The following is a 21,789-nucleotide window of genomic DNA, read 5'->3' as shown; positions in this document are numbered from 1 at the left end:
TGAGCTACCAATGCTCAATAGGACTGTGTGCTTTGAAACCTGTCTTCTTTAGCCTTGGCCATCTGTCATTCTGCCTCCTAAGCTTTGCAGTAACTGTGCCATTTCAGGCTCTACTAACCATCCAGCTAGGCTGTCTGCTTTACAGGGAACAGATCACATAAACAAGGAGAGAAAAGTGATGGAGTCTGGACATTTAGAATCATACACGTAAGTTACTAAAAGCTGTGGAAGCTTCTGTCTGGAGTGTCCAAGTGACACTCATGTTACTACAGAACAACACATGATCATATGCTCACAAGCTCCTTAAAGTATAGCATTCTAGTTTAGGACTATGGTCTTATTTCCAAAATGAAATTTATTTTAGGTCATCAAGGAGCTTATTTGTGGAGAAAATTTTGTTCTTAGTTGGTTTTGGAAATTTTCCTGTTCAGTAATTAAGAAATCCTGGCCCAATTACTTGCAACCTTTTGATTCTGAAGGCTATTCTATGGGTTAGTCAGAACCTCTACAGTGTTTTGAAGTTCAGTCTTGTGAGAGTAGATGAGAATCTTAGGAGGCAATTAGAGCCTGGGAATGACCCAAAGATGCATACTTGAAAGTACAAAGGGAAAAAAATCTCTATAGAGTACAACCTGTGATCAGAGTGGATTTGGCCTCCTCTTCAGGATAGCTTTTACTCCACCTTAATGATGCTGCCATCCAGAAGACTGTCCCTTCAGTTTTTCCACTTAACTCTTTAGCCATGTGCCTGCTAAACTGTCATGGCAGTGATCAGTGATGAGGGTTCTGCTGGTGACATAAGGAGAAGAGAGACTCCTGAGTCCTCAACAGCTGGTTATGTTCTCTCCTGACCTTGTTTTCCTTCTTTTGTGTCAATGCATTGGAGGTCTGGCCACAACTATTTCAATGTTATAGTACCTTCCTATACTGGTATAATAAATCCTGAGAGGACTTGAGTCATAGTTAATCTCAAGGCCAGTTGTGTCAGAGTTGGGTTCTGTGATTGGCAGCCCTTCTGGACTACCTAGAGGAAGGATTACTGTCACTACACTAATGCATGGTGGCTAACACATCGTAGGTCCATTTTTTCCAACACCCTCAGGAAATTTATTTAATAAATTGGCTGGAATCAACTCAAAAGAATCAACTGTTAATACATTGTCCATTCTTGAGTTAACCTGTTACTCATGTTGTTACTTTTCTGCCCTGGTTTCAAAACGGCTTCATTCTTTCCATTTAGTGAATTAAAGTTGTTTATAAAGAAAACCAATATAATTCTGGAGACATGTTTTTAATCTTCAACTTGGTTCTTGCATCATATACCATGCCCAGATATGGCAAGGCATGGCAACCCTCAAGGCAGGGATGCTGCCTGAGACACTCCTACAAAGGAATCAGCAGCCCAGTGAAAGATATATTATATACCAGCATGTTCTATATGCCCTTGCAGTGATGGCAATTGACACTTAGTCTGTGTTATCACACAAAATGTTTGTATTCGTCCCCCCTAAAAAAAGGATTGACCTAATTGACCAAGTATTACATGTAGTTCTGACTTAAGTTTGCATGAATTTAAGTTTGAGGACTGCATGGGGCTATTTTTACAAGGTCTTCTTGTGGGCTTTTTTTTTTTAATGTCCATCATGGAACTTGAACTGAGGGCATGGGCGCTATTACTGAGCTTCTTCACTCAAGGCTATCATTCTACCACTTGAGTCACAGCTCCTCTTCTGTGGTTTTTGTTTTTGTTTTTCCCCTGGCTAATTAAAGATAAGAGTCTTATGAACTTTTCTCCCCAAGCTGGCTTCAAACCTCCATCCTCTCAGGTTGGGAATGATAGAGTGCTTGCCTACCATGCACAAAGACTGGGTTCAATTCCTCAGTACCACATGCATAGAAAAGGCTGGAAGTGGTGCTGTGGTTCAAGTGGAGAGCTCTAGGCTTGAGAAAGCCCAAGGATAGTTCTCAGGCCTTGAGTTCAAGCCCCAGGACTGGCAAACAAGCAAACAAACAAAAAACCCCTCAATCCTCAGATCTTAGCCTCCTGAATAGCTAGGATTATAGGCATGAGCTAACAGCACCCAGCTTCATTGTGTATTTTTTACTTTTACACCAGTGTCAAGATTTATGTGGGACAGTGCTGCCTGCTCTGGTTCCCGGGCTGGGCCCAGGGGCCCTCATTGCAATTAAAAAGGCAGCTTTGTTTTTTGTTTTTTTTTTAAAGATTTATGTGGTACAGTTGTAAACTGGTAAAGTTTAAGATTAGCAAATACCTAGCAGTGCAGAGAGGGGGCACTCTGGTTGGGCACCTGTACAGTCTTGGACTCCTACTTCCATTTTCTGGTCTTCCAAAATTAAATAACATTCATGCTAGTTCTTAGGTTTAGGAAAAAATTTAAAAAATAAATTGACTTATTTTCAATTAAGGATTGGTAAAGGTGCCAGACACCGAAAATCCTCTCATCCATATAGAGAAAATGGCAGTTTGTAAGATAGTGATCTTTTTATTACCAGCTCAGTAACTATACTTTGATGGAGGAGGGGAATGAAAGAGAGAAGCTCTGCGTTTAGCTCTGGGGATAGAACCCGGTGGTAGAGCTCCTCACGTGCAAGACACTGGGTTTGATCCCCAGCACTGACAAAAAGGTTAATATATTGATAACCTTTCAGGTCTTTTTCAATTATGAAATTGTATCATTTCAGTTAATGTAGTCATTTCTATTGGACATTTACCACTGGAACTGGAGCAATACTATTGAATGACATTTAAATCTAATCCTTCTTAAGAACAGAAATTGTGACTATCTTTCAAGTATTAGAAAATCTGCATCAGAATTCATTGTAACCTACAATGTGATTTTGAAAGCATGTTCTTAACCTGAAATTGTTGGACAAAATTAGATTTGTACTTGAGCCCTCACTCCAGTATAAATATAAAGGTTGTATTTGTGTATGGTTGACATTCTTTGGCAGCTGTTGCATTTTGAAAATATACAGTTCAGATGCCCTGGGATTTAACTTTTCTGTCCAGGTTTCAGAAGCTGCCTCTTCCCTATCTACCCAGCTTTGCTGTGGTTCAGTATGCAACATAATTATGTTTGGCATTCTATTTTATTGTGACTATTGGTGAACAGACTATTGGATGAGCTTCACTGCTAAAAGAACCTATTTCTTTCTTTAGTCTGAGGTCTCTTGGCTTTAAGGAAGGTATTTAAGAAAAGATTAGACTGTTGAATAAAACATGTTTGAAAAATAGAATTTTCAGCTTTGCAGTAAGAAAGTCAAGAACTTTCTTCATTTCAGGTCTGGAATAAACTATTTTATCTGTCCTAAAACCTTGTTGCAGCATGGGTACACCCAAGAAAAACATAGGAACCTACAAATTTATATGTATAATTGTCCTGTACATGTGCATATGAATCATTTTAACATGGAAATAGTACTGAGTATCCTGGTATTAGTGTGCATTAATCTTTGTACTGTAAATTTAAGAGACTCCACCGAGAATTAATATGTTACTTAGTATTGAGAGTATTTTGAAAACCTGTTTCTTAGAGGGTATCCTATAATACCGATGTGATAGAATTTTGAAACAGCTACGGGATTTCTTCTGTGTAATGAATGCATTTTCTCTACGTTTGGATGGTCCTCTGAATAACCTATACAGTAGGAGAGTAGGATTGGAGACTTTCTCCTCTCAGTATTAGGAAGTGAAGCACCACCATTTAGTGGGCCTGCTCCATTGTCTATCCCAAATAGTAGGTAGATTCTTTTTTTTATTGTAATTAATAAAAGGGTTACATGATATTTGCCAGATAGAAGGTGCATTAATTCACATACATTGATACCCTTTCACATGTCTTGGTACCCATTACCCTCCCCCCCACCCACCACCCACCCCCTGTCTTAGTTTTCCCCCCTTCCCTATCAAATTTCAAATAACCAAATACAAATAAATTCAATATATCAGATAACAAAGTGAGATACTATAACAATATGAGGTACCCAAGGGACAGCAAAGGAGATGAGAGATAACATAGTACATTAAGGACAACAATCATTCGTTATATGGCTTTTGTTTCAATATCCTAGAGGTCCTTTAGTAGGTAGATTCTTATATTTCCAGTCAATGAATTAATTCTGAAGTGAGCTAGGTCCTTTCACATAGTGGTTTTCAACATTCTGAAAAATGCTGAAGAAATCAATGTCAAGGAATCTAAGTTACATATTAAAACCAGTGGTCTTAGGATTCACTAGGCTCTTATTACTTGCTTATTTTCTCTTAAATGGTACCCACATATCAACAGCCATGTAGCCCTATGAAAAAACAAAAAAGCTATTGAGAACATAATGGTGATCAGATTAATGACATAATTCAGGGTGATCTAGTCCAAGAAGGGAAGATACAATTAATTGATAATCTGTTTCTGGAAAGTGATACAGAAATAGGGGAGGGATGGTATTTCTTCCTCCCACTTCTCTTCTGTTCCCACCAATTTTCAGAAACATCTTTCCCAGACTTCATGGTATTAATATCTGATATATCCAAAATTAATTTTAAAAAGTTAACTACATTTTCCCAAAATCTGACAAGCTGAAGTATATTAGTTGGCATTTTTTTCAAACTTTCAGGTTTCAAGGCTAGATATATCATAATACCAAATGCTTAGGTTTTCTATTTCTGTTGTAACCTATCTGCCCAAAGGATAGAAAATAATGTTTCTTACAGTTTAATGCCACATGTTAAACCGGTTGTTTCCCACTTCCAGACTTATTAAGCAGCAAAACTCATCCATTAATAATGCTGCTGAATTATTCATAGAAGTCCTTAACCAAAATAAATGATGGTTATGACCATGTAATTTCTCCTCCTCCTCACTTCCCATCTCTTTTCCTCCGAGGTACATCTTTCAGATTCACAAGCCTATAAAAATGGTAAAAACATTCGGGGAAAATTGATTGTATTTAGGTTTAAAATCAAAGACTAGGTAGGTTGGAATTGGTGGTACTTTAATAAAAAAAAGTTAATGTTGTGAGGGATAGTTGACTATTTAATAAAGCCATCTCTAATAATCCTCCTACTTTATCATAAAGTAGACCTTTTTGTTTTTCTCAGGGTTTCTCAAAGTAAGTATTTGTTTTCATACCAGGTCTATGATTTCTCAGCCATGCCCATTATCTTTCCAAATGTTGTCTCATTTCCTGTTCACCTCGCCAAGTCCTGAAAGTCTTTATAGATGTCCTGTTTAGCCCTTCTTTTTCATCCTCTCTTCACTTAAATACTGTTTCAGAAGTTTCCTAGTTGGCCTCTCAGCAACTTTAATTCCTTTCAGCTTGATCCTCTGTTAACACTAGAAAAGCAGAAATAAGAAATTGGAGAAAATAGTTAGAGGACCTGGTTTCATTGTAAGTGCTTCTAAGTGCTTATACTTTGTAGTGGTTGTTTATAATACTTGATAAAAGTGAATCAGTTCATTATTCTTTCAATGATTCCAGAATGGGCTTATGAAGATAGCACTGTGACCTTGATATTTCCCTGCTTAACATTCAAGAATGATGCTTTTGTATCAGCATAACCACGGCCTTGTGGTTTATTATTGTTTTATTTTTAGATTTTTTTGGTAGTTTCAGGATTTGAATTCAGAAACTCCAGTTTGGCTTGCTTACGCAGAAGGTATATTATCACTTGAGCTTTGTCTTCATTCTTGGCCCTCTTTGCTCAATTTTCCTGTCAGAAATGCAGATTCTATGATGGGAACTTTAATCATTTTGTCAAAATCTCTTCTGACTGAGTTTCTGAACAAGTACTGGTAGATGTCCCTGGCTTGGTGACTGTCTGACCAGTAGTTCTTCATCCAGACTGTATAGGGATGGATCATGTAAACAGAAGTGAATCAATTAAATGTTTTGGGCTGTCTCCCACAGCAGTCTGAGCTGTCAGCTGAAAAAAGTCCAGAAAATTTAGGAAGTTCCCAACTACATCATCGGAAAATCATTTCCTTGAACAAGCAAATTCTGCAGAAGACCAAACATCTGGAAGAAGTTAGTGTTTTCTTCTTCTAGTTAATGTTGTTTTTTGTTTGCTTTGGTTTGGGTTGGGCTTGAACTTAATGTCTTATATGTCCTAGGCAGGTACTCTGCCACTTATAACTTTTTGCACCTACTGGCCTCACACTGCTATCCTCATGGTTAATCTTCACCCCTGAATAACTGTAATTATAGATGTAAGCCATCACACTCAGTCCCTATTAGTGTTATTAAAGATGGCCAGCCAGCAGTGTGTAATTATCCCTGGTTATGTAGTTATACCAATTGGAAAAAAAAACAAACCATAAAAAAGTAATATGTGAGTTTCCTGTTAAGTAATTGAGTGGTATTTGTCTGAGTGTTGAAGTCTTAAACTCTTTCCTCTGATTTTTACCTATTCCTCATACTCTGTGTTAGAAACCTTACTGTTGAAATGAAACATATAGTCTGCAGGCATGTTAGTTAGCTGTAGAAAAGCTCAGATATATCTGTATTTTAACCCTTAAGTTGTTGTTTTTTTGTAAGATTGGAATATATATGTCTCCCATCTCTTACAATCAAGGTCAATTGAGAGAAAATAACTTTTGTCTTTCATTTACAGCTACAAGCAAATCATACCAATCTACAATCCAAATACAATGAAACTAAGAAAACACTAGCAGAGGTAAGCAGATCTCTTTCCATGGCCCACTGTCAAGAGTCATTTCTGACTAGTGCTGCTACTAGAACACTAAGTTTCATTTGCTGTTGAAGGAGATGTGGTCCTGTCCTCTGGCTCATGCCATTTGAGGACATGGGGCAGTGACTTGATGCTGTATGACCCCATGCTGTCAGTGTAGTTATACCGCCATATGCTGAAACATCAGGCACCTTGACGGGAGAGTTGGCTGTAGGCTGAAGTAGGAATTACTCCCTGAGAAGGGCCAGTCTGAGAGGGAATGGGGGCACATAAAGGTCTTTCAAGGTTGCTCACAGAAATGACTCCTGCTTCTCAAGTATCAGACTGTATGAAAGTCTGAATTCTTGGGTGATATGTTGGCAGAGGCATCGAAGGATGGGGAAAAGAGGTGTATGACTATTTGACCCATGTAACCCAGTTTCCATGATGGCTCATCTTCCATTTCTGATTGCTGAGGAAACCAGGCAAGGAACTAGAACACCATTTTTTTTCTTTTCTTATTAGATAGTAGAGATCATTGTAAAAGAACTACTCTCAGTTTTAAATAGGAGTAACATATTCCATTTTATGGTGCACTCTATGCAGCAAAATCTGAGTTTCTTCAAAGTTTCCTTCATGCATTCGAAAAACTGACAAAATTATTCAACAGGCTAAAAAGTTTTAGTTCTGCTATAACAGTCTTATTTTGAGATGTAGATCTATCAGTTTCTAGCTCTGTCTCTGTCTGTCTATCTCTCTTTTGCATCTCTATCTCTCTTGCTACCAAGAGGTATCTGTTCTGGGCATTACTTTTGGCTTTCCATCCATTTGCTGCTATGATTTGAATCCACTGCCAAGATTTCTGTGAGCAACAGGATATGTCTAGAAGTCTGATTTTTACCTTTTCATTCTGCTTTCCCTGATGTGTCATTTCTCATTCATCTCTTTTCTCAACGTAGTACCAAAACTGATGGGCTCAGCCACTTACTGAAGGTCTAGGTGTGATCCAGGAGGAAGGAAACTGGTCACACTCCCTCCTTTCTGCTCATGGTCCAAACAAGGATGCCTCCTTCTCTCTTTCAGTTGAAGAGTCACAGTGAGAAACTGGACAAAGAGCAGGCAGCTCTGGAGAAGATAGAAGCGAAAGCTGATCCAAGGTAAGAGGCTTACTCAGGGAAAATGGTTCTGCCAGGATCTGGTAGCTTAATGGTTTTGAGCAGGGGACAGAGCAATAGAGATCATATGTTCTGGCCAGAATGAATATTGCTGGTGTGTCCGCTCCTTCCTGAGTTACCCACTTTTCCTCCCAGTTCCTCTCCGTCAGAGTAGCATGTTTTTTGTTTTTCTACATTACAGAATAGTTATTTGGGCTGGGGCATGCTACAGTACTAGAATGCCTGTCTAGCAAGTACAAGGCTCTGAGTTCAAACCCCAGGATGGCAAAGTAAATATTTAAATATAAATAAAACCATAATGCTGTCACAGTATAGAAGAACATGTAGATAAAAGTACCCCTCTTGTTTCTGTCCCTGCTTATTCTTCCTCCCTGGAGCTGTGTACTGTTTCCAGCACAGTAAATCAGCCCTGTCTCCTGAGAGGAAATAGTACAGTCTTTTGGGTCCAGACCAAGCTGCCAAGTTGGGCCTCTCTCCTCCATGTAAAATTCACTGGTGAAAGGGGCAGCAATACTGACCATTTGCCCCTTTGACTATCTGGGCAGTAAAATCTCATAGATTTGCATACTTGATTTTGAAGTCATAAACATTCTCAGAATGATGGGACCCTGGTAGCCAAAAGTACCTTCAGACTACTTTGTCCTGTGATTAAAATGTTTCTTTCCTGCTAATGGAGGAAAGTGCTGTCAGACATCTGATCATTTTATTTTTAAGCTAGTGCTGTTGTTATAGCCTGAAGCAATGTATTTTCCTTTCAGAAGGCATACTAAAAATGGTATTCAATAATGTGATTTCCCTGAATACAGATGAATAATTGGCATCATTAAATATATTCAGTGCTATTGAAACTCATTGATGTTTCCACAGTTGACATTTTAATTCTGGAGTGTATAATGTAATGTTTGTTTGGATCCCTGATGGTCGAAGGCATACAAATGAATAATAAAGCAAGCTGAATGAAAATCATTACCATTTGTAGAGAACACATTAGACACACTTGTGGGAACAAAGGAAATTAAAAGTCCTTTTTAGCTAGTCCTTGGTTTTAGCTGTAATTCAGGAAGTTGTAATGACCTATAATATGTCAGTTTGAGGTCTTTTCTCCTCAGTATTCTGCAGAACCTGAGAGCACTTGTAGCCATGAATGAAAATCTGAAAAATCAGGAACAGGAGTTTAAAGCACATTGCCGGGTAAGTGTCTTTTTGGTGTTGGCAAACAAACTAGGTCTTTTGTGAAAGCTCTTGGTTTCCCTGCCCTATGCTGTTGGGGTATGCTGTCTAGTGCAGTGTAAAAAGCAGACTCTTCAAGCAGTGATATGCCAGACTTGAGAGGGCTAGCAGAGGGAGTTAGATAGTAATCATGTGCCAGAACTCCAAATGGAGAGTATAAGCCAAGAATATCATCTAACTTACAAATGTCTTCATAGGAATTTTTTAAATTAATTTATTGTTATTAGAGAGGTTATTTACAGTGGGCTTACAACCACATGGGTCAGGTAATGAGTACATTTCCTTTTGTACATTATCTTCTGTTCCCTCACTCTCTCCCAGTCCCTCCCTCCCATCTCCATCTATAAGTTGTACAGTTTGCTTTTATTCAGTGTCTAGTGAGCTCTACCACTGCACTTTTTCCTCACATTCTGTGCCCTCCCTCCAGCCATTCTGAAGATATATACTTAGAATGCCTCATACATAAGGTAAAGAGTACAGAATCATCAAAAACTTAAACAAAAAAATGGTTTCTTATTTCAATATCTTGGAGTTTGTTTCAATATATATTATTTTATATAAATAATAAGAAGTAAGCCAAACTGAGAGAGACAGATGGCACATGTTCTTTCTGATATGCAGAAAGCAGATCTAAAATACACTGGGATTTAATAAATTATACTAGATTCTAGATACACACACAAGATTCTCATACACAGTGAGACCAAAAGAGGATACTCTTAAGAGAGGAACACAAAGATGTACTGCCTAAGTGCCTCTTCATATTTATAATATATATGTATATATATAGAGAGAAAGTTTTTAAAAATTAAAAATTAGGTATCATACAAATCCAGGGATGCCCTTGAAAGCCTGAGATGTTTGTTTGTCACATGCATAAGGTCAAGCTCCTGCCAGCTGGGAACTTTCGGTCTCATGAGGGTGATAATAGTTGGAGGCAGGAAGTAAGGCCCAGCTAATTTTATGTGATCTTTGGAAGAGAAAGAATCAGTCCCACGTGGGAGCTACTGGGATATATAGAAGATGGCAAGTGGAGGAGACCCTTAGTGAAGTGGAGAAAGAGAATATTGAAGAGGTAGATAAGGCTAAGGCAAACTGAGAAGAAGAGGCAAACATGTCTGTTTGGAACCAGGCTCAAAGCCACTCATTGTATCATTACTGCACACCTCACCAGCCCTTCAGAAAAAAAGGCTCCATGGCTGGGCACCGGTGGCTCATGTCTATAATCCTAGCCACTGAAAAGGCTAAGATCTGAGCATCATGATTTGAAGCCAGCCCAGGCATAAAAGACCATGAGACTCTTATCTCCAATAAATTAAGCAGAAAAAGCCAGAAGTGGTACAATATGGCTTACAGCGTAGAAAATTAGCCTTAAGAACAAGAAGGCTAGAGACAGCCCCCAAGCCCTGAGATCAAGCCCCAGAACCAACAAAGGAAAGGCCCCATTTGATGGAAGGTATGTCTTCCTCACATCCCTCTTCCTGAAAAATACTTTCCTAGGCTAGAAATTAACATCAAGAGGCAGCTACTTCCATGTTGGGTTGTTTTTCTGGGTTTTTTTGTTTTTTCTTTTTTCTTTTTGCCCTGCTATGAACTTACAAAAGAGAAAATAAGATTTACATCCAGTTTCCAGCTTGTGGGAGTTTTATCAGTGTTTATATTGCTCTTTAAGGAGGAGATGGCACGGCTTCAACAGGAAATTGAAAACCTCAAAGCTGAGAGGGAACTAGAAAGTGATGAAAAGGTAAGTGTGTCCTCAAGACCAGCAGCTGTAGTATTACTGCATTAAATGATTTCTTTTTGCCAGTCCTGGGGCTTGAACTCGGGGCCTGAGCACTGTCCTCTGGCTTTCTCAAGGAGAGAGCTTTCCCACTTAAGCCACAGCATCACCTCCAGCTGTTTCTATGTATGTGGTACTAAGGAAGCAAACCCAGGTGTTGGTGCATGCTGGGCAAGCACTCTACCACTAGACCAAACTCCTGGCCCTAAATGATTTCTTCTTCAGGATTAACCAGCAATCTGTGTGAAAGTACTTTACTGAACCTAAGCCTGTAAATGGGTCTCTCTCAGCTGTTTTCCCCTTGTGAATTCCTGTGTCTCTTCATTTTGTGGTAAAGGTCATATTGGATGTGGAAGAGCAACCAGAGGCACATACAACTCAGACCTCTCTTTTGTCTACATTTAGGAAATATCTGAGTTGTTTCCCACTCAACCTATTCTTTAACTTTGCTTTAGTATGTATATCCATTCTCCCTCTCTACTCCTGGCTAACAACAAAAGGTAACTGAATGTCAAGGAGGAGAGCAGTGTTGGCTCTCTGCTAGCGCCCTAGAGCTGTGGGGGCAGCCGCATCCAACCCAATGAGCCTCTTGAGTAAAGGACTTGTTCTTCAAGGGAACTACAGTAGAATTCCATTGAACACTGATATCGAATAGAATAGGAATGTGATGTCTTTCTCTGACTAAATAAAATTATAGGGAGCTCTTGGATTTTGTTGTTCCTACCATACTGTCATACCTCATTTAGAGTTTCTGGGTGGTTTTTTTTCTGAGAGTACTTGTATTTAGGATGTGAGACCTGGAATAGCTGTAGACCCATTGATTAGAGCCCCCTTTTACCTATAAATGAAGGAGAACCTGAGTTCCAAGGAAGAAGAGGGATTCTGCCAATCTACCAGTATCAGGAACCCTCCAAGTTCCCCACCACTGACCTGGCCCTCTCCAGGAACCATTCTGGGATTTGCCAGACTACTGTCTCCCACAGAAGACCCCAGATTTAGAGGGGTTTCCTTGCTCATTTTTGCTGAGCCATATTAAAACTTAAGTTTTCACACCCCAGGTCCAAAGTGAAGTTCCATGTTTAATCAGTCCATTTGGCCCTATATGCTAATAAAGAGATGTAATGATGTGGTGAAAGGCAGAGAAAGGAGATTTATTACATAGCAGCCATGGGAAGACAGCTCTTGAGTACACGCATACATCTTCAGCCATCTGCAAGAGGATAGACATTGGCTTCAGGTTGAATAGGGAAAGTTGGGAGGAGTATACACTTACATCCTCAGCCATCTTTAGGGGGTAGACATTGACTGCAAGTTAAATAAGGAACGTTGAGGAGCCATGGCTTAGTCTGTGTCTCTGAAGGACTTCCAGAAAAGGTATTATTTTACCACTGGAACAGAATAAAAGCAAGTTGCCTGGAAGTAGTCTCCTGAGTTTTTAGCAGATTTTTTTTAAATGATAAGATGACATTGCCTGTTTTAAGGACAGTTTGTCATCAGTCACAAGATGTTTATATTGTTCTTTCCTAGAGTCCAAGGTGACTATAAAGTAACTGCAGTAGGGAATTTTGCAGATCAGATGTGCGAAGTGTAGGGCGGGGAGTAGAAGACTACGTTACGTGTCCAGAGTTAATTCAGAAAGCTCAGTAAAAGTATCTTTGGAATTGACTCTTAAAATGTAACTTTTGAGTCTGTGAGATACTGGAATAGATGAGCAGCTGAACCAGGAATGCCATCATGCTCTGGGACCATCACCACGAAGGCTGCCTTTGAGGAGTCTCCAGCTTGGAGTCATCAGCTCAGCCACCTCTGATTTTTGTTCAGTTCACTGAGTTCCTGGGCCCATGTCTCTCCTCAGCATGTCTTTTTAAAGAGATAGTTACACTGAAGAGAATTATAGTTTAGCTCACTAGGGTGTAACTGAAAGATACTTCAAAACAGTTTAAACTACTGGTCTCATACACAGGCTATGTGCTTTCTTTACTCTTTTCAGATGTGCTTGGTGAATGTCAGGGTTCCTCTTAGCTCTGCCATTTCCCCACCTCTCTCTCCTTTCTACAACCTACTCTTTTTTTTTTTTGGGTCAGAATAAGGTATAGAGGGGTTACAGTTACATTCTTCAGGTAGCTTCTCACACATTGATACACTTTCTCATGTTTTTGTCCCCATTCCTCTCCCCCATCCCCTCCCAATCATCTTGTTCCCCCTTCCCTTTCTATTTCAAATAAACAAACGTATATACAATATACTAGGTAACAAAGTCAAGTAAAGTAATAGTATGAGATTAACCATAAGGGCAAAAAAAGAGAAAAGAAATAACATAGTACATCAAGAACAGCAATCACACAAGATAAAGCTCTTGTTTTGTTTTGTTTTGTTTTTTTGCCCATTCTGGGCTTGGGCTCAGGTCTTGAGCACTGTCCTTGGACTTTCTCAAGACTAGAGCTTTACCACCTGAGCCTCAGCACCACTTTGGCTTTTTTCTGTGTATGTGGTACCAAGGAATTGAACCAGGGTCTTTGTGCATGCAAGGCAAGCACTCTACCACTCGGCCAAACTCCCGGCAAAGCTCTTGTTTTCATGTTCTAGAAATCCTTTCATTTAGTCTCATCCTATGTAACCTTATGTACCTAGGTTTTGAGCTGTTGTAATTCTCTGCTAGGGGAGTCCTAGACGTCTACCAACCTACTCTTAACTTCCATTCCATCCCCCTTTCTCAGGAAAGATACTGATTACATTTTCACATTTCCATCCTTTTAGACCCTTTCCAGTGGAGAGCCTCAGGGAGCCCTGACTCACAATGTAAGTACCTCCCCATCCACAGAACAGACAAAAAGTATAGGGCAGCCAGCTTTCTATTCTCCCCAGACAGTCTTCAGACTTACCCGAATGTCTGCACAACTGCCACTTCATCTGCTGGGCTTTTAGGGACATTGTGCCACTTTATACATCTGCTATTCATATGGAGGCAGGAGCTTATTGGGAAGGCCCTCAGTACCACCATTCCAGTGGGTTTTTCTTCCAGCTTGGTGTGCATGCTTTCTGCATTCATATTACCATTTTAGCAAAGCAGTGAGAAAGGCCTGTGTTAGCCACATATACTTGTCATAGCCCATGGGCTATGAGGGGAGAGGATATTGTGGAAGGAAAAGATTTTTTTCTCTACTGTACCATATGTAAAGGTTGGCAAGCTTTTTCTGAAAAGCACCAAATAATAAGTCTGTTGATCTTTGTGGCCAAACTGATAAAGGAACCATAGTTACTATATGAATGAATGCATGAAACTATAGTCTAATCAAATTTTATTTACAAAAATTGGCAGAGAGATAAATTAGACCCAAAAGCTAGAGGATTTAGCTTACAGGCTAAAATTTGCTAACCTTGTTCTGCGTTAAGCCACTGTACTCAGCATGTCCACAAACCTCTGAGAGAAAGAGGACTGGAGAAGAAGGCCTTTTTCAAGGATGCCTCTTTCTATTCATTTAGGAAAATGGGCTTCAGGACTCATTGAAGCTGAAATGGTGTGTGTGTGTGTGTGTGTGTGTGTGTGTGCGCGCATGCGTGTGCATGTGCACACACACGCACGCACGCGCGCTTATACACATGCATACTGTCTTTTAGCTCTCTCTGAGTCAGTAAACTGACCAGCCATGTCTCCCACTGTACCAGTTCAGCGTGGGGCTAGTCTCTATGTTTTCTACCTCAGTACTGTCCAAAAGAGCTGTCTGCAGTGATAGAAAGTATTCTCCATCTATTGTGGAAACCACCAGCTAGATGTGGTTAAGAAAGACTTGAAGCCAAGCACCAATTCATGCCTGCTACTCAGGAGGCTACTCGGGAAGCTGAGATCTGAGGATCCCAATTCAGAGCCAACCTGGACAAGGAAAGACCATGAGACACTTATCTCCAGTTTACTACCAAAAACAAGAAGTAGAGTTCTGGCTCAGTAAAAGAGGGTTAGGTTTGAGCAAAAAAGCTCAGGGACAGTGCTCAAGCTCTTAATTCAAGTCCTAGGACTGGCACACACACAAAAAAAATCCAGACAGAAAAAAATAAAAGTACAGATTTGAAGTATGGAATGGTAAGACTTCATAGATTTGAAGCCTTTTACTTAACCACTGGATTCATTCTGGATCCTTGATGAGAGGAGTTTTTTGTTTTGTTTTTAATTTTTTATTGTAATTAATAAAAGGGTTACATGATATTTGCCAGATAGAAGGTGCATTAATTCACATACATTGATACCCTTTCACATGTCTTGGTACCCATTACCCTCCCCCCCCACCCCCCCACCCATCTTGGTTTTCCCCCCTTCCCTATCAAATTTCAAATAACCAAATACAAATAAATTCAATATATCAGATAACAAAGTGAGATACTGTAACAATATGAGATACCCAAGGGACAGCAAAGGAGATGAGAGACAACATAGTACATTAAGGACAACAATCATTTGTTATATGGCTTTTGTTTGAATATCCTGGAGGTCCTTTCAATTAGCTTCATACTATATGGCCTTATGTATCAAGATTTTGCTCTATTGCAGATCTCTGCTAGTAGAGTCCAAGGTTTCTACTGATTATGATGAATGAGGGAAACCATTGAGCCTAAGTTCCTTTGAGTCTGGCTTACTGATGAAAGGAGTTTTAAACATAATGTGAAAAATATCAAGAACCTCATGTGAGATAAGACCTATATCCTAAACTTGGGCATTTGAGAACAGGAATTTGAGGGCTTAAGATAAGAAAGATGATAAAACATATTTAACTTTTAAAGAACATTTTTCACTCCCAAGTAATTATGGCCTTTTCGCATTTTCAGGAAGATCTCGACAGACGGTATAATATGGAGAAAGAGAAACTTTATAAGATTCGTTTACTACAGGTAAATGGCAAGAACTGACAGTCCTTAAACACATCTAACTAGATAGAAGTTACTGAAATAGAATGTCATAGTGTCTAAGAACTAGGGAAACCAAGTAATAAGACTGATGCTTACAATCCTATTTTTATCTGGAGAGTCATCATGATTTAAAATGGTAAAAGCTTCACACGTTGGTGTCTTACTTTCACCGCCACTCATTTGAGTTTAACTTCACCCCATGTAGAAAATAAATATTGTATACCTCATGTGTTGCATGAAAAAAATGAACACATATAAATTAAATTCTTTTCCAGAGGCAGAGTTGCCAAAGTCAGGATTTGAGTTCCAGTACTTTTCCTCTCTTGTTAGATACCTCATCTGGTTAACTGATAACCAGGGATTTGAGAAAGTGGCATCAAATGTTGGCAAGTAGCCTTAAAACCAGCTCTAGAACTAAATGCAGAGTCAAAATTAAAACCATCTCTGAAAGTAAATGTAAATAGGACAAAATTATATTTTTAAATCCCTTTCTTGGCTAGTATCCAGCTCATGGAACTTAAGAGCTTTAAGTTGCACTTTGACTTAGGCTTCCTCTCTCTGTATTCTTTGCGATGAAAAGGCCAAGCTATGATGAGAGTGGTCCACAAATAGCAGTGGCCTGTAAGATCCTGTTTCTTCTCTTTCTGGCTCCTAATTATTTTGCTGAGTTTTGGGGTCAAGTTTTGTGAGTCAGATATATTCCTGTGCTTATCTAATCTTTAAGAAGACATAGAATGAAATAAAATCAGGACACTACTGTCCCATATTTGGAAATTTTGACTAAAAACTCCCTACAGGGGCCGGGGAGCATAGCCTAGTGGTAATGTGCTCACCTAGCATGCACAAAGCCCTGGGTTTGATACCCTGGAACCACATACACAGAAAAAGCGGAAAGTGGCACTGTGGCTCAAGTGACAGATTGCTAGCCTTGAGCAAAAAGTGTCCAAGGATAGTGCCCAGGCCCTGAGTTCAAGTCCCAGGACTGGCAAAAAAAAAAAAAATCTCCCTACAGATTCTACCTTGCAATTCAAGGCTCAGGGACAGTAAATGGTATGATTCAGCTTCTGGGAACTGGCTAGTTGAGAAGTGAATGTCCATAAACATCAAGGTACAAGGGAATTTATGTGGAAATAATCTTTTAAGCTTCAGACCAGCTTGAGGAAAGCAGAAGTTGAACCAGTAGTTTGCTGATGGCAGCAAGATATTTGAAATGGGGTATCAGTGGGGAATGGAAGACTGAATCTGAAGGAATGTACATTGATTAGCATTGATTGGATAAGAGAAGAGGGGAACTGGGAATAATGCTAAGGTTTCTATTCTATAGATATGTGTGTTATTCACTAAGAAAAATCATAAAAGAGAAGAAATTGGAAGGGAGTGTGAATAAGAGTGCCAGTGGAATCTTTCTGGGTATTTAACAAAATCACTGGAGTGAGTGACTGTCAGAACTAGCTTTCAGATCAGTTTGAGCTGGAGATTTTATGTCTGCATTGGGTAGATGTTGACTGAGACTGACAATATACAAAATGTAAACCCTGCTAAGTACACATATAAGGAGGAGCCAAGGGAAAGAGAAATCCACCACGTGGCTGCCACTGAGCTGCTGTGCCAGTAGAGTGGGAAGCAGTGAGCAGAAGAGGCTGAGCAGAGATCACAGGGGACAGCATGGGAAGTGGTCCCTAGAGTCTAGGAAGCTTGAGACTAATCCTCATCCATTGGATATCCATTGTGAAGATCTACCATGATGTTGGCATGAGCAGCCAAAATTATCAGTCCACAAGGAGGGGGTGAGGGATGATGGGGCAGTGTGGGAAGCAGGCATAGCTCTGGATGAGGTTGCCAGGAAAGGAAAGAGAAAGAGGCCGGTGGCTTGAAAGGTGAAGATGTTTAAGGAAGGGGCATTTATTAAAAGTGACTGGTTTGAGCATATTTAAATATTGGTGAGAGGAAGCTGCTTAAGACCAAGCAATACATTAAATAGTTGTTTAATATTTTGTTCCAGGGGAAATAAAATGAAAATCAGAACTTGAGGACCCATGAGGTGCTTTGGCCAAAAGGAGATTTGGTGCTTCCATCCAGATAGATTTGCAGGGACATAATTTTATGTTTGGTTTTAAGAGCTGATAGTACGTTTTCACTTTGTGCCTGTACTACCCTGTAAATTCAAGGACCAATTCTGCTTCTGTTAATGAAACAGACCTGAAGAACAGGAGGATTGGCAAACAGGAGAAATGAAGACATGGGAGAAAGACAATGCTAAGACCCCAGAGTCCTGAGCCTCCAAACATGTGGATGGAGGCATGTGCAGGCTGACTGGTTTGCTCCCGCAGCAGCTGTTCCCTGTGCATCTCTGCACTTCACTGTGTTGCACATCCAATTCATAGGGAAGTTTCTCCAGTCCATGAGAAGTACTTGAGAAGTGAACTAGTACTCTTCATCCAGGCTTAGGAGTTCTGAATGCATTTGGAATAGACAGCAGGATGACATACTTTCTGTCAGAGGGTATGGGTTCCATACATTACCAGATCTGTAACACTGATGCCATCCATGTTTGAATCTGTAATATACCTTCTGCCACATATTATAAAGGGGGAAACTTGATATTGTTTCATTAGTTGGGAACACTAGCTAGTTGCAGGATTCTGTATCTTCATTTCAGGGAATGTGGTTGAGGTCAAATGGAAGTTGGAACAATCTCACCTAGGGAAGGTGTAAAACCTTTTACCAAGTAGTGTTATTTCCTCCTATCTTTCCATTTAGGCTCGAAGAAATCGAGAAATAGCAATTTTGCATCGTAAGATTGATGAAGTGCCCAGCCGCGCTGAGCTAATACAGTATCAGAAGAGATTTATTGAACTCTACCGCCAGAGTAGGTGCATTGACCACACCTAAGCTCTTGAGACTGGGAAGGATAGGAGACAAGGGGCTCTGTCCACTTCAGCATGGTGCTATGTTTACCAGAACATATTCCACAAATGCCAGCCTAGTAGGGGATTTGTTTGTTATTTGTCGTATGTTTTAAATTTTATTGTTATTATAAAAACGATATATAGATGGTTTACAGTTACATTAAGTCAGGTAAAGAGCATATTTGGACAGTGTCACCTTCCCTTGCTCTCTCCCAGTTTTTCCCTCCCGTTCCCACGCACAAGTTGTATAGTTCACTTTTAACATAGTATCCAGTGAGTGCCACTGCATTGTTGTTATTATCATTATTATTATTACTATCCCTAAGTAGTTGCACAAAGGAATTTCAGTTCAACATTTCAATTAATACATACAGTACATCTTGGTCACTGTCACCCTTCCATCATTCTCTCCCATCTCTCCCAACATCACCAATCCCCTCAATTGAATTTCAATTCAACATTTCAGTTAATACATACAGTGCATCTTGGTCACTGTCACCCTTCCATCATTCTCTCCCATCCCCTCAAGTGACATGGTTTCATTTTCTCTTGTGTACATTGAATATTATAACTGTGATTTGGGCTTTATTTCCTCATCAGGGCTGTTTGAGAACCCTGAGGGCACACTGCATTACTTTCTTTGCTCATGTAGACAGATTCTTTAAGCCAGTAAAGATCTTAGAAATACTCTTTTAACCAGCCCTCACTGTGGCCAACCTCATGACCTTCCCAGGACTCAGGCTCACTTCCCAGTTCAACATAGAACATCGTGATGCCAGCATATATAGATCACTCCTCACTCTTTGTCCTCTTTCTGTGCATACAGACTTTGCTTTATAACATCATATTCACCCAGGCCTCTGGGACTAGTCTGATCAGTGACCACATTTTGTGACTCACAGTGCCCTGAAGAAGTTGCCTTAGTCTTTCTGCTCCTACATCTTCTGCCATATCTGTTCTTACTTACATCTTATCTCAGATAAATGACCATGAGCTGGTCTGCAGTGCCTTCTCCCAGTCCTTTACTGGCTCTCTACTTATAGCGTTTAGCTATTGAATCAAGCATTTCTCATTATTGCACCTGAGCTGGAACCTTCCTAGTCCTAGTGGCCTTAGCAGTCCACACTCTGCCCCTAAGCACACCATGAATTTCTCTGTCTTGTCCTGGCCCTTCCTGTCACCTATGCCTGGATCCCCTCTCCTCTGTCAGACAAAATCCTTCCATACACCACTCAGACTGTGTAAGCCTACTCCACATTCCCATCCCTGACAAAAGTTCCCTTATCTTCCCTCTTGTATATCACCATGATAGCCAAACTCCTTCTTCCTCTAGCCATAATGGACCCATCTACTGCTCCCTGATGCAGTGCTGCCTGCTGGTTATGTTCAGGTCTGTTTCTTCTTATTGCAGCTAAAGACTTCTCCTCTCCATTCAGTGACTAATCCCCTCTCTATATTTTTGCTGAGATATCTTTCTCAAATATCAAGTTGATTATCTTTTATACTCTTATTCTAAAGGCTTTACTATTTAATATCTCTCTGGAATTTGGATTAGCTTCAAAATCCCCAATATATAATGCAAAGTTTCATAGCATTGGTGTGCAGTCAGTATCCAGTGATTCCCCCATATGTCTGCATCTTGAATTGTGAGCCAGTCCCCAAGTTCAGAATTTTGCTGCACTGCAGTTTCCACTCAGTAAATTTCAAGATACACTTCCAAGTTGGCTTTGAAGCCATGGCCTCCAAAATACTTGGAATTTCTGTTCAAACTGAAGCTCTGTCCTTCTTTGAGGAGTCCAGGTCAGTTTATTTCCCATGTCCTAGCCTAGCAGCTTGACCTTTCAAACAGTTCTTGGATGATCAGAGGCAAATGTCAACAGTGACAGCTGTCAGCAAAAATAGGTTCTGCCTTAAGTTACATCTTTACCTTCTACTTGAAAGCTTTCAACAATAATGCTGTATATCTGCCTATTCCAAAGTAAACTTCATAAGTTAAAGTCATTTTCTTGGTATATATTAAATTGTACATGGTAATAAGTTTCACACATGCATGTATTATCCTTTGATCATATTCATCCATCTGTCACCCTTATCCCTCTTTCCTTTTCCTTTGATTTCCCTAGTAATCTCTACTAGTCACTTTCATGACTTCAATGCTTTGCTTTGTTCTACTTTCATCTACCCTGCATAAGTGAAGGGAAAAAAATACAGTGCTATCTTTATAGGACTGATTTGTTCACTTAACATGGTCATCTTTAGTTTCCTCCATTTTCCAGCAAACAATATAGTTTCATTCTTCTTAGTGGCTTAGTAAAACTCCATTGTGTATTTTATATTCTTCTTATCCATTGGACATATTGACCCCAAAACCATTTTCAAGCAGTTGCACCAAAATATATCAATTTATCATCATCATCATCATCATCATCATCATCATCATCATCATCAAATATCCTCAACTCCACCCAGTTTTTTATCCATCTCAGAGAATAGTGACTGGCCCATTTATGGCAGTAATTTATAATGTTTACTCCACAGTGTCATCTACCTGAGTCTTGCCAATAGCTATCCTCATGTAATTGGTTCTGAGACTTCAGAAGCTTCCAAGGCAATTTAGTTTGCACACAGACCTGAGACCTCCTTCATGGGGACAGGGTTCTTAAATCAATTTGATCTCTGCTCTCACTCACATTCTGATTTCTTTGCATTTAGTTTCTGCAGTACACAAAGAGACCAAGCAGTTCTTCACTTTATATAATACCCTGGATGATAAAAAGGTCTATTTGGAAAAAGAGGTAAGAAATTATTTCTCTATAGCAACTACACCTTTAATTATTACAATATCCTTATCACTTAATCAAATTTACATATTATACTCTAATAATATCAAATAAAAAGCATTCCAAGTCCAAAAATACATTGTAAACAGAAATGTAACTATTTGTGGCTTTTTACTTAGTGAAAAGTATTTTTAGCAAAAATTAATGCTTGGTTTATATGCTTATTTGGTTATTTGAAATAGGATAGGGAAGGGGGGAAAACAAGATGAGGGGTGGGGGTGGAGGGAGGGAAATTGGGACCAAGACATGAGAAAGGGTATCAATGTTTGGA

At 39.6% G+C, this 21,789-nt stretch overlaps 1 protein-coding gene across 1 annotated transcript in view; it reads left to right on the top strand.

Annotated features, from left to right (window-relative positions):
• Ccdc93 (CCC complex scaffolding subunit CCDC93) overlaps nt 1-21,789 on the top strand; it is a 73,948-nt gene that overhangs the window by 43,218 nt on the left and 8,941 nt on the right. Inside the window, exons 12-20 of the mRNA XM_090342929.1 lie at nt 5,926-6,042; nt 6,629-6,691; nt 7,769-7,842; nt 8,970-9,051; nt 10,763-10,834; nt 13,628-13,669; nt 15,689-15,751; nt 18,530-18,638; nt 21,391-21,473. Of these exons, the coding sequence (XP_090199055.1) occupies nt 5,926-6,042; nt 6,629-6,691; nt 7,769-7,842; nt 8,970-9,051; nt 10,763-10,834; nt 13,628-13,669; nt 15,689-15,751; nt 18,530-18,638; nt 21,391-21,473 (705 nt within the window). The remainder of the gene's footprint in view (nt 1-5,925; nt 6,043-6,628; nt 6,692-7,768; nt 7,843-8,969; nt 9,052-10,762; nt 10,835-13,627; nt 13,670-15,688; nt 15,752-18,529; nt 18,639-21,390; nt 21,474-21,789) is intronic.

Source organism: Megascapheus bottae, chromosome 12, assembly GCF_031878675.1.
Source record: "Megascapheus bottae isolate mThoBot1 chromosome 12, mThoBot2.hap1, whole genome shotgun sequence".
Taxonomy (NCBI): domain Eukaryota; kingdom Metazoa; phylum Chordata; class Mammalia; order Rodentia; family Geomyidae; genus Megascapheus; species Megascapheus bottae.
This window is presented reverse-complemented; position numbering and strand designations above follow the sequence as displayed.